This window comes from Scardinius erythrophthalmus, assembly GCF_964197995.2.
Source record: "Scardinius erythrophthalmus genome assembly, chromosome: 7".
Taxonomy (NCBI): Eukaryota; Metazoa; Chordata; class Actinopteri; order Cypriniformes; family Leuciscidae; genus Scardinius; species Scardinius erythrophthalmus.
Window position 1 is genome coordinate 8,553,430 of NC_138227.1, and position 17,324 is coordinate 8,570,753.

Genomic DNA, 17,324 nt, shown 5'->3' on the forward strand with positions numbered 1-17,324 from the left:
AGCTGGCCTCAGTTACACTCAACCCCAAAACCCCAGTCTTATCCGGGTCATGGCACCAAATGAAATGCTCCGAGTGGGATTCGAACTGACATGTCCGGCATGGGAGGCAGGCATGCTAACAAGGATGCTAGCTGGCCTCCGTTACATGGGACAAGAAGAGCCGAAAGAGAACTTAATTTGGTACTCGCATGCTGAAGCACGCACACACAAAGAGGCGAAATGATTCAGCATCTCCTTGAGCTTGAAAGAACACATACACATAAAATATGTTAAAATACCTGTCTTGGCAAGTATTCTTGTAAACACAGTCGGTTATGTCTTGAGTGAACGCAAACAGTTGAGAAATAAACCGTATCATTAAACTGGATCCATGCATTAAGTCTTAGGCGGCGTTCACATATCGCGCCTAAAACGCATAGAAAACGCTAGGCGCACCGCGTTCTCCTTTTTCCAAAGCGTTCGGGTGGTTGCGCTCCGGAGGCGTCTGTCGTTGCTAAGCTTGGTTCTTGTCACGTGACCTGCGGTGCGCTTGCGGCATTCTGAAAAGTTGAGAAGTTTTTATCTCGATGTGGCGCGGACGCGCTTGGAAAAAACGAGCGCGTCGCACCGTGACCGCGTCGCTTCCATTATGAGCGCGCATACCACGCGCCTACATTTGAAATAACGAACTTGCGCGCGCAAAAGACGCGATATGTGAACAGGCCCTTAGAGTGACAGCAGCCTATAAATACCTGCTGACTATCTATCATTAATTTTAATCAAACAACAAAACACATCTTTAACAAAGATTAATCTGTATTTAATTTATACAGTGAACACTAGAGTGTCATTTTACATTTAGGCCTATTTATAAAATTTCTGTACCTGAATACTACAGTTAATTTATTTGCAACTTTGTCATATTGTATTTTATCTATGTTTGTAATTGGTGTATTTGATCTTTTTTGCAGATCCAAAAAATGATCTGACCCGTGACTCAAAAACCGAAATATGATCTGAACCGTGAGTTTTGAAATCAGCTGAACCACTTCTGTCTAGATAGGCAGCTCATTAGGGCTGGAGCTAAGCCAACTGTATTGAAAAACACTTGAACCTGAATATCAAATGAATTCCCAAAACCACTCTAAAACCAATAGAGCTACTTTCTTGTTCTCGTAGTGTAAAACACACCTGATATGCCCCTCTTCAGCCAGCGAGGTTCCTCAAGAACGATGAAGAAATTCTCATGTTTCTCGTACTCTTCGTCATCAATGATCCTCACCTGAAAGGTCTGACTGCAGACATGCACACACAAACACACACACACAGACAAATATCCACAAGTAATCAGAAATTCAGGTGGTGGCTTTGAAGTCTCACATCGATTACTGCGACAAGTGACAGAAAACTGAGACGAAAAAGGAAAATGGCAGAAAGCTGGAACTGCATAATGACACACACACACACACACACGCACACGCACGCACACACACACACACACACACACACACACACACGCACACGCACACGCACACGCACACACACACACACACACACACCATTATAAATACTTAATGCCATTCCTCAGGGGTCATTAACAGCAGCGCTCCACCCTGACATGAAATCACTTTAAAAGAACTGATGAATGATACAACACACACGCGCACACACACACACACACACACACACACACACACACACACGTGTGCACATGTATGCACGCACACACACACACACACACACACACACATATAGGCACAAAACCATGCTCACGGATCATGGAAAAATATAAGCATTTAAATCACTTCAAAAGGCTGCATGTCAATATTTAATCACATTCACAGACACACATGCTCCTATTATAAACCTCATTACACAAAAAAAAAAAAACGAAATCCACAATGCTCTTTGTAAGGACGCTACATTGTTGAGTAGGGTTGGATTTACGTGCAGCATTGACATGCACACAGGAAAATGTTTAGTGCTCATCCATAATGTAGGACACTGTCAGGTTCATCCGGCATAGTCAGAAAAGACTCCAGACAGACGGAAACGTTGCATCCACTAACTGATCTCACTGGCTCACGCATACTAAGCTAGCTCGCTATAGCTCATTCTCCAGGGATTTGAACAAGTCCCGCCAAATGTATATACTGTAATGTCTCAAATCATGTGTCTTGTTCAGGGGAGGAGTTTCATCATCAGACATTTTCATCTGCTGGATGATAAAACGGGAGAAAAATCATATTGTAGGAGGAACCAGAGCTATATCCAGAGACAAGAGGATCACTGAGACAGTTATACACCCTAGCAACTGTCTATCAACTCTCTAGTAACCACCCAGCACACTTTAGCAACTGTCTATCAACTCTCTAGTAACTGTCTATCAACTCTCTAGTAACCACTCAGAACACCGTAGCAACTGCTTATAAACCTCCTACTCAGAATCCCATAGCAACTGCTTAGCAACTCTGGTAACCACTCAGAACACCCTAGCAACTCTCTACTAACCACTAACAACACAATAACAACTGCCTAGCAACACACTAGTAACCATTCAGAATACCTACTTTAATAAACTATCCAGAATATCCTGGAAACTGCCAAACAACTCTCTAGTAACCAGTAAGACCACCCTAGCAACTACCCAAGTTTCTAGTAAGTAACCATTCAGAACACCTTTGCAACTGCTGAGCAACTCTCTATGAACCACTCAGAACACCCTAGCAACTCTCTAGTAACCACCCAGCACACCTGTCTAGCAACACACTAGCAACCACTCAGAGCACCTAAGCAACCACTCAGAATATCCTGGAAACTGCCAAGCAACTCCCTAATAATAACCACTAAAACACCCTAGAAACTGTCTATCAACTTTCTATTAGCCACTAAAATCACCAGGTAACCACTCAGAACACCCTAGAAACTCTCTAGTAACCACCAAGCACACCTCGCAACTGTCTAGCAACACACTAGCAACCACTCAGAGCACCTAAGCAACCACTTAGAATATCCTGGAAACTGCCAAGCAAGTCCCTAATAATAACCACTAAAACACCATAGCAACTGTCTATAAACTTTCTATTAGCCGCTAAAATCACCAGGTAACCACCCAGAACACAATGGCAAATCTCTAGTAACAACTCAGAACACCCTAGCAACTACATAGGCATGCCCTGGCAACCACCCAGAACACTCTTACATCGTGGAAGTTAGTTATGCACAGCCAAACATAGCTATATCTGATTTATTTTGTCATTTTACAGAAGCACACTCACGTTGTCTGGTCGTTGGCAAATTCCAGCTCTCCGTGTGTGTCCTCGTAGTCGACCCCTCCCCCATGGGCCGATCCGGGCTCTGTGTGGTACGGAATGATCACGGTTCCACGGGCGCCAGAGTTCCGGACCACCGTCACCTCCATGGTGCCCACGCTCTCGCTCACTCGCACCATGTGGTCTGTAAAAGTGAAGATCCCCGCGTGGTCGTCGTCCAGGATGGTGACCGTAGCCATCAGCGGTTCCACCAGACGGGCCTTGGGACCCTGATCCGTGTCGTCACTCTCAAACATACCCTCCGCATCACCGATACGCAGATTCAGCAAACGCACAAAGAAATGTTCGTCTTCCTCAAAGATGTCATCGTCGATGATTCCCACCTAGAAAGAGACATACAGATGTCTATAAACTTTCAGTGAAGTGATTTTACTTCAGTATAGCTCAGAACATGCACCGTGGACAAGTACTATAGTGACTTAACATTCATCACACATGGATTTGTAGGGCTCTAATTTTTCGGATCAATGCATCTGTCATTCTGAATCCTCTCTGTCTTTTTGGCAAAGAGAATGTCAATCATTGTCACTCCCCAATGACAGACTCTACAGCCCTGTTGCCATGGATACACAGCCCTGTCCATCTCAGAAGAGTGGATGTTTGTCTCAAAGGAAGTGTACAACATGAAAGATTAAGAGGCTTTTAAGGTACAGAATAAAGCATTGTCCTTGAGACTCACCTGTTCATGAAAGATTCCTGTTAATGGATGTAAAAGAATCAGTACTAGACTAAACCTTTTGATCTAGGACTTCTAGAAACTGTATGTGGTGAACATGCTCTAAGAAAACTTAGAAAGTAACTTATAGTACTGCAATGCTCACACAAATACTGTTTTCATGATCAATCATTGGTATCACTTCCGATGTGATTGGTATCACATACCCAGATACTTGAGACTATCACTAGTCGAGACCAGATCCACTTGCAGGTTGTTCAACTGATTAAAATTCTGTTCAGATAAAAGTATCTGAATATTCAAACTGAATATTTAGATACTTGAGACCATCCCAACTGATTAATCATCTACACCAGCTTGGGCCATCTCGTAGAAGGTAGAAACCATGTAAAACCATCTACTCGTTTCTGCTGGACCAAACTTTATGTTGTAGACATGTTCTGAGAAAACTTACAAAGAAAGAATTGTGTAGTACTACGAAGTTCATGCAAATACTTTTCATGATCAATCATTGGTGACACTTCCGAATATTCGGATACTTATGACCATCCCAACTTCTTAACCAGCTAGACCAGCTTGGACAAGATTTTGAGCATAAATGATCAGTTTGGACAAGGCAGAAACCATGTAAAACCATCTACCAGTTTCTGCTGGACCAAACTTTATGTTGTGGACATGTTATTAGAAAACGTACGAAAAAAAGAAACGTATAGAACAACAAAGTTCATGCAAATACTTTTCATGATCAATCATTAGTGACACTTCTGAATATTCGGATACTTGAGACCATCCCAACTGATTAACCATCTAGACCAGCTGGGACCAGATAATGAGCATAAATGATCCATTGGGACAAGATATAAACTACAAAACCATCTACTGGTTTAAGCTGGATTTTCAAGCAATGTTTTCTTTTCTCCTTTCACTCCTTCTCACCTTAATGTCTTTCTTGGTTTCTCCAGGTTTGAACACCAGCGTCCCTTCGCAGTACTTATAATCTGATCCAGCGTTGGCCGTGCCATCTTCTGTACAGTAGTCGATGTAGAAAGTGCTCTCCCCCAGGCCTCCTCGACACACAACAGGTATCATGATGGCGCCGCAGTTCTCCATGCACTGGACATGCGCGCTCTCAAAGGAGATGCGACTGCAGACGGCCAGATCAGATTCCTCCAAAGGCTCGGTGCCGCCCACCACAACAGTGCGGCGAGAGTGATCAGCCGTGTGTTTCTTCAGCACATTACCGGCCCCAATCATCATGCGTGTGGCCTGGACACGATAAAAAGCACGACTTTTCTGCTGATGAAGGAGGGCGTAGTAGTTGGCCAAGTCTACGAGCTGATCCAGCTCCTTATCTGGATATTTCTGCTTCAGGTCCTTCAGGATACGGATCACCTGCCAAGCAACATTCAAAGGTCAGTGGCAGTTCTGCAAGTCCAATTTCAGTTCTGTCATGATATACTCTCCCTTGTGCTGTTTCAAGCCTGAAAATAGCTGTGGCTTTCAATGCTCAATGTGAGCATATGACTCACTCTGCCAAGTTTTACGTCAATGACACCAACCAAACAGAATTGGTTCTCACAAATTGTGAGTCAAATGCAAATTAGATTTGAGACTTATAGCTGAGGGAAAGAACTTAAATTTCAGCCTCTTCCTCACGTTAAGCTATCACTATACTACACAAGACATGGAATATAGCACCTTGGCTGTATGGACATCGCTTACAGTTATTTTTTACTTTTCTGGAGTTTCGCAACGGACACTTTGACGCTTCTAAATGGTTCATAAAGAGATCGTAAAACAAATCCATATTATTTGAGCGGTTTAGTCTGAATTGATGAATGAATAAAAGCCCAAATTCAATCTGTTCATCACATAAAGCGATTGTGTAAAATTTTGGACTAAACCACTCAAATCACATGGATTAGTCTTCTGATCGCTTTATGAACTTTTTGAAACGTCAAAGTGGCAGTGTGAAGCTGTCAATGGAGGGAAGAAAGCTCTCCGATTTCATCAAAAAGATCTCCATTTGTGTCCCGAAGATGAATCCAGTCTTACGGGATTGGAAAGACATAAGGGCGAGTAATTAATGACAGAATTTTCACTTTTGGGTGAACTATCCCATGGTTATGGGTTCCATGGTTATTGAAAAAATATAAGATCGGAATAAAACAACTATATTTCAGTGCTTTGGCGTTTACTCTGAAAACTTTTGTGTTTTCTCTCAAAACTTTTGTGTTCCTCTGAGAAACTTTTTAGTACAGTGTCTCGGATTGTCAGGATGAAAAACATGTCAACCAAGGTGAAATTTAAAGTTCTGTGAGTGGGTATCAATGCATAAATGTTTGTTTAAATGAGTGCATGTGTATCTTCTCACTTCTTTACGACTCTCGTCCAGTTCCTTGGCACCATCCATGTAAACGGTCGTGCTGTTGGAGTTGGGTAGAGTTGCCATGGTGCCTGTTGTGTTGCCGGTCCCATCCTGGTAATGTTCCTGTGTGCCGATCCCTATGGCTCCACCCCTCAGTGGAAACTTGCCGTCCATCATCATCTCCATACCTTTAGGGGTCATTTCCCCCTCTGTCTCAACAACAACACCTGTTCTTTTGTCGGCACGGTAGCGTTTGGACATGTACTTGTAGAAAAGGAGGCGCCGGTCAGCGATCCACGCCAGAATCACACAAACGGGGAAATAGCAGAGAGTGACAAGAGCTTCCCATATCTACACACACACATACACATCAATACAGCAAACACACAAAGTAAACAGACCACAGATTAGTGCTTTGGAGAGAAAAGACCACAGCAAACAAAAGAAAAACAAACAGTCTGATATGAAACAAGTAAAGAGGCACTTCTAGCTACATTAAACAGAGACAAACAGCTCGGTACCTGCTCACTTCACCATTACAAATGACTCAATATGGTCTTGTTGTCTGAAGGACCAGTAGATAAACAACATTTATAATCATTTTGTGTGACTTAGTAAAGCACACAGTGTTTGTCACACACATATTGTACTTGTATAAACGAGTAAATCTGCCAAAAAATGTCTTAGTCACATTTCAAGTTAAAATCAAAAGAAAAAAATAGATATTATATTTTTTATTAATAAAATAAAGTTCTTTTCTATGAACAGTAAGAATTTTTACATTGCTTTGTATTATTTTTATGACAATTAAGCACTTTTCACTGCCAAATTCTCATAACTGTAATATCTCCAGACTGTTACTTTTGAGTTTTTAGTAATTCTCAATATTCTCAATGGTGATTCTCATTAGATTCTCATTAGTGTAAATCGTTACTTTTCACATTTCAGTAATGAGAATGAGATTTTTTTAGACGTTTACTAAAGGGATTTGCGGTGAAGTTATCATAATTGTCATGAAAATATATGCAATGCAAAATATCTTTAATGTTCTACAAGCTTTGGCAATTGCATATAATTTGCATATCAAGTGTTATTTTTTTTATTATATGCATAAATATGCATGTACTATATGTTACTTTGCATATAGAGAAACTGATATGTACATTTTAAAACTATATAATAAATAATAAAATAAAATAAATAGAATAAAATGTGCTGATTTTAGGGATGAAACATGACCTGGACCTAATATAGTTTTGTGGGATTCACACACGCACACACACACACACACACACACACACACACACACACACACACACACACACACACACACACACACACACACACACACACACACACACACATACACACACACGCAATGATTTTTATACCCTACAAACTGTATATTCTATCCCCTAACCCTAAACCTACCATCACAAAAAAAACTTTCTGCATTTTCAAAAAACATAATTTAATATGATTTATAAGTTGTTTTCCTCATGGGGACAAAAAAAAGTCCTGTAGGTAAAAACATTTCTGGTATTGCCATCCTTGTGGGGTAAACGTAGGGTTTACAACGACCACACACTCACACACACGCACGCATGCACGCGCACACACACCTCCACGACTCCAGGTGAGATGACCGCCAGGATCAGGTAAAGCCAGATGTAAGCGAAGATACTCCAGAACGCGGTGATGAAGAAGACTCTCAGATGTTTAATCTTCCTCACCTCGCCTTCAGGAATCACCCACACACAGATTCCAATGATCACAAACATATTAAAGGCAGCGCTGCCCACAATGGTGCCTGGACCCAGCTCACCGGACTTAAAACCATGACCACACACCTGAAACACACAACATCACAGCCAATCAGAACACATCTGAGCTTTAATGTATACAGTAGCAATGTGGAGCAGCAGATTTTTGGGCCAATGAGATTTTGTGAGTTAGTTTAAGTTATAGGAATTTTGTTATTTGCTTTAGTCATTTTTCTTTTGTTAGTATGTTCTATTTTATAGTTGTTGTTTTTTTGTTTACATTTTAATTTAATTTATATTTACTTCAGTTTTAGTTTGAGTAATTTTAGTACTTCAAGTTAAACTTATTTATTTCAACATTTCTAATTTTCATACATTTTTAAAAAGTTTTTCATCTACTTTTTAAAATTTTATTTCAACTTTATTTCAATTGAACTCAACATTTTTTATTTATTTATTTATTTTTTTTATTTTTAGGCCACAATGCTATCGGCTCCAACAATAGTTTTTAGCAACCAACAACAAAACCGATTGAAGTTTGAAAGATGATGTATAAGGTAATAAAATGCAGAAAGGGGTTGAGGCACGAATTAAATAAAAAGGTTGAATCTATTCGCAAGCAGTTGATGTTTAATGAAAACAAACTCATATAAACACTTCTTAAATACAAGACACAGCAAATAGAACAACCACTCAGTAAAGAAAGACAAGATTGGACCATGAAGATAACAAGCACAGGGCTATACAGTACATACAAACGTAGAGCAATAAAGGAAATGAGAAACAGGTGCAGAGAATCAATCAAACAATGAATCCCCTTAGAAACAAAGCAAACACAGGAAGTCCAACTCAAACAATACTCAGAACTCAAACACGGACCAGACATGACAATGGCTAGTTCATTGTCAACAAGAATATCTATCAACCAAATTGGGAAAGATATACAATGCTATGCAATGTTATGAGGGTGTACGATCAAGGACGACACAATAATTCATGTTCTATTATGTAGTAATTATGTAGCATGTTCTCTGGTAACTTCATGTTCACTTGTAATGCCATTGTAATGCACTTTTCCAATTAGTTCAAAGTTAGTTCCAGTTTCCAAGTTGTAAATTTACACTTTCCCCAAGTTGAATGGAGCGCAGCCTAAGCAAACATTTCAGCGTTTAAATGGTTCAATTAAATGACAGAACAGACAAAACAATTCACCAGCAGACAAATTGTGTCACTTTCCTCTTCAACATCAGATCAATGAGAAATGGGTGTTATTCAGATTCAGTAGCATTCAATGTCACATTCACTGAATATCCATAATAATGAACCGAATGTCCTTGGGGAAGATAAAACAAGAAAAAAAGAATAAAATAAGGTGCAGGTGTTGTTTATCTATGCTGGGGCTCTATCACTGATATATATATATATATCTACACCAGGCGGCGAACCTTTGGGATCAGTCTGTGACAAACAGATAAATCAACCAGCGTCTCCTTTCCAGCTGAGCTTGCAATGAGATTTCACACTTCTGACGCTAAAATCTGCCAGACTGCATCTCCTTCACTGCAATGTTTCAAGATGAACGATGCATTGTGATTACGTTGTTTAGATGCGTTTGTCGTACAACAATAATCCCGCTGTGTACGTGAAACCCTTGAGTGAAACACAGAGGCCTGACGGATGTCCTAGCACATTAGATCAAGAGATTCAGAGTGACAAACAACGTGGAGAGGCTAATGCGTGGCAATAAAGCTGAGCTAGAGCTCCACTGACGTGCTAAATGTTGGCCAAGACAGCGGTGAGCGTCTCCCGCAGGCACAGTCTCACAGATCTGAGAAAGCGTTTGATTCCATGCTGTGGACGAAGAGGAACGAACTAGGAGCGTCTCATTAATAAACGTGATCTGGACACTCATTAGCGAGAGCAGCGATCAGCATGCATCTCTCTAACCATTTCCATCTACATCTTAAAGGGCCAAGAAGCTGTTTGACCCATCAAAATGCTCTGACAAACACATTTTCTGTCCTGTTTTTGCAAACATACAACTGAAACAGAAAGTTCCCTGCTGAAAAATAATGTGTTACTAGATAGATACTAGTATCATTGATACTATTATAGTTTTTGTTTATATACTGAATTAGACTTTATTTGTAAATTTTCATTTAATTTTAGTTAAAGTTTAAGAATTTGATTGTGCTTTTGTCATTTTTATGTCTATAGGTACGTTCACGCCTTGTTGTAATTACCGTAATTACGAGATTTCAACTTGTAAAAAGCGTCCGCGTCCTTGTAGAGCTCGTAATTACAATTTGTAAGCTATGAATTTTCTGAGAGCTCCTACTTGAACCACATGAACGCTGTACCACCTGACCGTGTTGACATCTCGAAATTACGGTAATTGCAATATGGCATGAATGCAGCATACAGTAATTAAGTTTTAGTTTTAGGGTTTACACAACAACAATGTACTAAAAATGGAAAAGCATTTTTCGCGTACAGATGAAAACGTTGTAGGCCATTAGTTGGCGATGTTACTGTACGTTGTAAAGAAACGCTACGCACCTGTAGACTGAACATGTAACGCATGCGCATGACATCACAGTTTTCAAAAATTCACATTTTTGTTGATTTTCACAGAGACAATAACAGTATAGTTTTCTAAAACTTGCACTTTGAAACCCGTTTTCAAAAGTTTGCGTTTTCAGGCCGCCAAAACGCTGCTTTTAAATGAACGGTCAAAACGCATAAAAAGTTTTCCAGTTTTCCAGAGAAAGACTGTACATTTTTAAATGCTAAAAGTTCTCAAAGCTGAAGCCACAAAACATATATTTTATTTTCATGAATTTATAAATTATGGATGGACCGTGCTTCAATGCAAACAGAATGAAAAGACAAATCACCACCTAAATTATGAGTGGTAATGTTGCTAATGAAATAGTAAAACCCCAGGCTACGCTAATGAGGGTTTAGCCATCTGCTGTGAATGCAATAAGTAGTTAAGCAGTTAATTGTCGAAGAAAGGCTTCCTAACTAGTACATTTGTCATTTTAAAGTCTCACCCACCTCAATGACTGACAGGAGAATTTCAGGGGCGGAGGATCCAAGTGCCATCAGGGTCAAATTTGACACGGTCTCGTTCCAGATTCTCACAGTGGCCACCGACGTTTCTCCGCTGGGCATGGTGATGGTCACTTCTTTTTCCTGGGTGAGCAGAAGGGAACATGTTCAGGATACAGACAGCTAGTCATTACTGCTAACTAAAGCCTGACAGGTTCTTGCAGCAGGGTCGTGTACCACTTAGGACGTAACTGAATTTGAACTGAGGAAGCAAACAGAATGCAGAAATGCAGTTCAATTGTAAATGTATGAGGGAAAAAATGGAATTTTCAAAATGAAAAAATTAATGAATTTAATATTGAAACCATCAAAATATGCAGAACATATTTTATATAAATATACACTGCCGTTCAAAAATGTTTGGGATCGTAAGAATTTTTTAAATGTTTTTAAAAGAAGTTTCATCTGCACACCAAGGCTGGATTTATTTGATTGCAAATGCAAAAACAAACCGTAACATTGTGAAATATTATTACAATTTATAATAACTGATTTCTATTTTAATATATTATAAAATGTAATTTATTCCTGTGATCAAAGCTGAATTTTCAGCATCATTACTCCAGTCTTCAGTGTCACATGATCCTTCAGAAATCAGTCTAATATGATGGTTTGCTGCTCAAGAAACATTTATTATTATTATCAATGAAAAAATGTGTGTAAAAAAGATTTTCAGGATGAAAAACTGCCAAACTGTATAAAAACCCCGAGGCACAGACAACCATCATACTCACACTCCACAACTCAATAATGCGCCGCTATGCTGTCAGAGATCATAATTCTGGTATGGTGTTTTTATTGTTTGCACTTTCATCGCACCTGAAGTCAGTCAAACTGTCATGGTTCAGTTGTTCCTTTTGAGATAGAAGAGTTCAAGTCTAATTTTTCTGCCTGGTTTGACCTGGAGGCTCTAGAGTGTGTGTGTGCCTCTGATCCAGTGCAATGCAGAGCTGGAAACACTTCCCTTTATTAATTTGCAACTCGCATTACGGGAATTATGACTACCCTTCAGAATGATGCATCTAAGGCAGTCTGTGCCTGGATGTGTGAGATGCTCAAGTCAAGAAAGGACTCAGACTGCTGATTTCTTTATGATTCAGTGCTAAAACATGCAAAAAAAAGGTAGAAATGTGTTAAAACATGCAAGCAACGTGCTAATTCAAGCTAGCAACATGTTAAACATGCTAATTCATACTAGCAATGTGGTAAAACATGGTAGTAACATGCTAATTCAAGTTAGCAATGTGGTAAAACATGGTAGTAACATGCTAATTCATGTTAGCAACATGCTAAAACATGCTAAAAATGTGTTAAATTACAATTATTTTGTACAATTATTCATGAGATCATACAATGCATTATAAGGTGCATTACAAGGCATAATTAATGCATTAAAAAACATTTATAATGGTTTACACATAAAGGATTTAAGGAAAGTGTTACCAAACATTTTCAATGAATGTTTTAAGTTGCTCGGCTGTACGTCGTTGACACCAACACACACCTATTCAGATTTCTGCACTCTCATGCATACAGACAACAAAAACACTTGAGATTGTATGTTTTGGCTTTTTCCAAAATGTGCACAATAAACAGGCTCAGAGATGTTTCAAAATATTAGCTCTTCCTTGGCTAACATCTCCAGACTATTGTTGGTGGTCTCTGGTGCTGTTTTCACACTGGCATTTCCCATGACCCTGCAGACAAGGTTGTTTTGACAAGGGTCTTTCTAGGGGACGCTTTGACTGTTGGTTTTGATTTGGCAAAGGAGAGAAACTCACCGGAGAGAAAGAAAGCAACTGACTCCTCACAAAAAAACTTAGATTAACATTGTGATGCTATTATGCTTTTACCGGTGTTATTTTATCAGTGTTATACTATTTTGTTTTTATTAATATTTTGAATTAGTTTTTATTTTTTATTATTATTATTATTAGATATATTACATTTTAATTCATTTTAATTAAAGGATTTGTAATTTTGTTGTGTGTTTTTGTCATTTTTACAATAACAAATGTCTTAATGAATGTCTAAATTGATTTTCTAATCATGCTAACAACATTCTAAAACTTGATAGGAATGTGTTAATTCATGCTACCAACATGGTAGTCATGCTAGCAAAGTGTTAAAACATGTTAACAACATGATGCTAATATGTTAAATCATGTTAGCAACATTGCTGAAACATGCTAGCAATGTGTTATGTTGTCAACATGTTAAAACATGTTAGCAATATGTTAAATCATGTTAGAAACATGCTAGCAACAGGCTAATCATGCTAGCAACATGTTAAAAAACATGTTAAATCATGTTAAAACATGCTAATTCATGTTAGCAAATGTCCTAAAACATGCTTACAACATGATAATTCATGTTAGCAATGTGCTAAAACATGGAAGTAACATGCTTATTTATGTTAGCAATGTGCAAAAACATGTTATCAACATGGTAAAACATGCTAACAATGAGGTAATTGATGTTAACAATGTGCAACAACATGCTAGCAACACGCTTATTCATGTTAACAATGTGCTAAAACATGCTAGCAACACGCTAATTCATGCTAACAATGTGTTAAAACATGCTAACAACATGCTAATTCAGGTTAATAATGTGTTAAAACATGCTAGCAACATTATAATTCATGTTAACAATGTGTTAAAACATGCTAGCAACATTCTAATTCATGTTAACAATGTGTTAAAACATGCTAGCAACATGCTTATTCATGTTAACAATGTGCTAAAACATGCTAGCAAGATGCTAATTCATGTTAACAATGTGCTAAAAAATGCTAACAACATGTTAATTCATGCTAACAATGTATTAAAATCTGCTACAAACATGTTAACAAACTGTAAAATAAAACTAGATGCATGCTAAGATATGCAAACTACTAGTGTTTATTAATGTTTTGAATCAGCTTTTATTTTTATGTTTACAGTTTTCAATTTTAGTATAACTTCCAGTAATTTTGTTATTGTGCTTTCATTTTTATTAATTTTTGTTTCTGAGTATTTCTATAAAGCTTTAATTTATTTTTATTTCAGTTTTGGATATATTTGTGACTATCGTGGTGGTGCAGCATTTCTCAGTCAGTTTTATTGCATTTTATTGCAGTTTTATGCAGATTTTTTAATGAAATTATTTTAGGGCGCTAGCTGTGTGAAAAACATTTGCTACATCTGGCTATTTCAAATTCATCAGTTATGCATTTAAAGCAAGAGATTTTGATTTATTTGTTATTTTCTGGCTGAGAAACTGAAACTAAAGAATTGAAGGAAATCTAGCCTCCTTTATAAAAGCATTTTGGCAAATTTTCCTCTTCCGACAGGTTTGTGGGGCATGAGTCAGTGAAGGTGATAAGAGTAGGCGATCTACCCTTGACAAGTGTTGACGAGTCAGGCGTTTTAGCAGAAAGAAATAAAAAAACATCAAGCACACTGCAAGCATTTGCATCCCATTATATGTTCAGAGGCTGGAGAAACAGTCACGATTGTTTTTATTTTAATAACGCCAATTACTAGCTAAAGTCAAGCTCAGGTGAAGGCTATGCTTTTAAAAGAAGAGTTCGCCCAAAAATGAACATTTTGTCTTTGTTTACCCGCCCTCACATCATTCCAAACCAAACTTATGCAGTTTTTTCCATAAAACAAAAAGGAAAACTTTTTTATTTGTCTTCACTTTGCTACTTTTTATATGATAACATTGCAGAAGAGCAAAAAAAAAAACTATACTTCCTATGAACCATGCACTAAACTCCAAGTTTTCTGCAGACATACAATTAATTTATTCTATAAATGAATCTAATTATATGGTTTTTGCAAGTTTCATAACCAAATGCACCAGTTTGAATAGAGAGTGCATTTTCAGTGAATACTTACTTAAATTTCAAATTTGACAAATACTTTTATCCAAATCAACTACTTTACTGTATATTGCATTCAAGGTGTCCAGTTATTAGATCATGCACTCCCAGAGAATCGAACCCATAACCTTAGCGTTGCTAGCGCCATGCTACCGTTTCAGAAGACTTGAAAATAGACTATTATTACACCACCACGTGCATGACGTCATAAACCAACATGGTTGAACGACCACTTTGCGACAATATGGTTTCGGGTGTCATGACTCGTGAGTAGTTGATTTCTTCAACGATGCATCGTACTATAGTAGTGGAGCAGCGAGTTACGTCGTTGTATGGGAAACGCACCCCTGTTTAGTTCCTGTCTCTATGAAGCCCCTCCTTCTGAAAAGCACACTGTGCTCTGATTGGTCGGCTGGAACAGTGTGTTATGATTGGTAAAGCGCTTCTAGTGTGTTTGGGAAATTTTTCGCCCCTTACCATAACCACCAGTTTTAACACACTACTAACTAACTCAACCAGGCCCCGCCCCTTTATTCTGCGTATGAATTATTTAAATGAGGAATATTGTGACGTGTTCGTTCCCGGAAGAAACTCAAGACTACAATGGAGGCGTTTCAGGGAGTTCAGAAACACTGACACTGATATAGAGAATAACTCCTGCTGGAGGGACTTATTCATGCTCAAGCAGAAACATTAGATGAACATGGAAAATAGCACAATAGGTCCTCTTTAGTATTATTTTACTGTTAGTCAATTAACAGAGGCATGAAATGTAACTCCTAAAGAGATGCATAAGAACTGTTTACCTTGAAAAATGATCATAAATCATAATTTTCCTCTTTATGGGAACTAGGTTACTGCGAATTTGCAATTATTGCAAGATTATCAAGATTGTGCAGATTGAGAACAATGTGTGCAACTCACCTGTGACGTGATGACCTCGATGGATGCCATGAATCTGTCAGCGATGATGGACACTCCCAGAAACATGTACATGAGCGAGGCGAAATAGATGACGGCCCGCATGATCTGCTCTCCGAGACTGGGCTTGACCGGCATCCATACGGGAAGGACGATTCCAGGCCTGCACTCGACAGGGTCGCTGCACGGTTTCTTCGGAGCGGGTCCGTCGCTGTCATCGGTCAGGTTATCGTATAGCTCTGAGGGAATCTCTGAAGGAACGACGGAGGGCGGGAGAGACGGTTCTTCACGCTGGGATTCGGGAGAGCAGGACGGGGGCAAAGAAAGGACGAGGACGAGACTCAGAAAGAGGATAGAAGAGCGTCGAGAGGAAAACGGTGCCATGATCTCACTCCTCAAAAGGCTTCTGGAGTTCAGAGGAGGAGAAGAAATAAAGGAGGTGATTGAACACGGAGAGAGGAACCAGCCCGCCAGGGGACCTGGGGAGACAAGAGTAAAGAAAAGAGACTTTAATGGCACGAAAAGCAAACGAAAAGGCATCTGTAAATGTCATCATCAGAAAAACAAATCTCACGCAGCTTTAGAAGAACAGCACTCGCAATCCAACATAAATATCTCCAGGCTGCAGCTTTGTGCGGAGCAGCTCCTGCTCGCTTTTATAGCGGAGTGAATCAAGTAGATGATTATAAAAAAATATGTGAGATGCAGCAGACACAGACCTTGGTGGAAGAATAGACTGCGTAGGCAATGAAAATGATTGCTTTCATTAGGTGAAACACGGTTACAAGGACATAAAAAAAAACATATACTGTTGATGATAATGGATGGGATTTTTTTTTTTTTTTAAAGAGCTTAGCAACAGGATATTGAGAAGAGATGGACAACTCAAATAAGAATGAAGTAACAGTGGAAATGTTGCCAGGACGGAGGATTATGTCCTCCGCAGGTCTCAGAGAGGGACATCTGTGTGTGAAAGGCTTTTATTAACTCAAGTGCTCAAAAACCTTCCTGTACTTCTGCATAGAGTCAAGCTAACACACACACACACACACACACACACACACACACACACACGCACGCAACCAAAGGAAACTTTTAATGCTCAGATGTTGCTCTTTAGAGACTGGGCCAGATTTACTAACAGCTTGCGTCAGCACAAACCCTCTTTTGGCGTTAAAAAACGACTGTCAGGATTTACTAAAGATACGCAGAGAAATATTAGCGCTGGAAAGGTGTGGACAGGGTTATTTTTGCGGCTGACCTTATTGCATATGCATTTGTAGGAGTTTCCCTTTCAGACGGA

At 39.0% G+C, this 17,324-nt stretch overlaps 1 protein-coding gene across 1 annotated transcript in view; it reads right to left on the reverse strand.

Moving 5' to 3' along the window:
- The window catches only part of slc8a2b (solute carrier family 8 member 2b), a gene marked incomplete at its 3' end in the record, with an annotated part of 106,677 nt that overhangs the window by 9,649 nt on the left and 79,704 nt on the right, over positions 1 to 17,324 (reverse strand). The window contains exons 2-8 of the mRNA XM_081371091.1: positions 16,025 to 16,500; positions 11,179 to 11,316; positions 7,978 to 8,205; positions 6,362 to 6,706; positions 4,924 to 5,379; positions 3,258 to 3,634; positions 1,171 to 1,274 (exon numbers count right to left, since the gene is read on the reverse strand). Of these exons, the coding sequence (XP_081227217.1) occupies positions 1,171 to 1,274; positions 3,258 to 3,634; positions 4,924 to 5,379; positions 6,362 to 6,706; positions 7,978 to 8,205; positions 11,179 to 11,316; positions 16,025 to 16,405 (2,029 nt within the window). The 5' untranslated portion in view covers positions 16,406 to 16,500. The remainder of the gene's footprint in view (positions 1 to 1,170; positions 1,275 to 3,257; positions 3,635 to 4,923; positions 5,380 to 6,361; positions 6,707 to 7,977; positions 8,206 to 11,178; positions 11,317 to 16,024; positions 16,501 to 17,324) is intronic.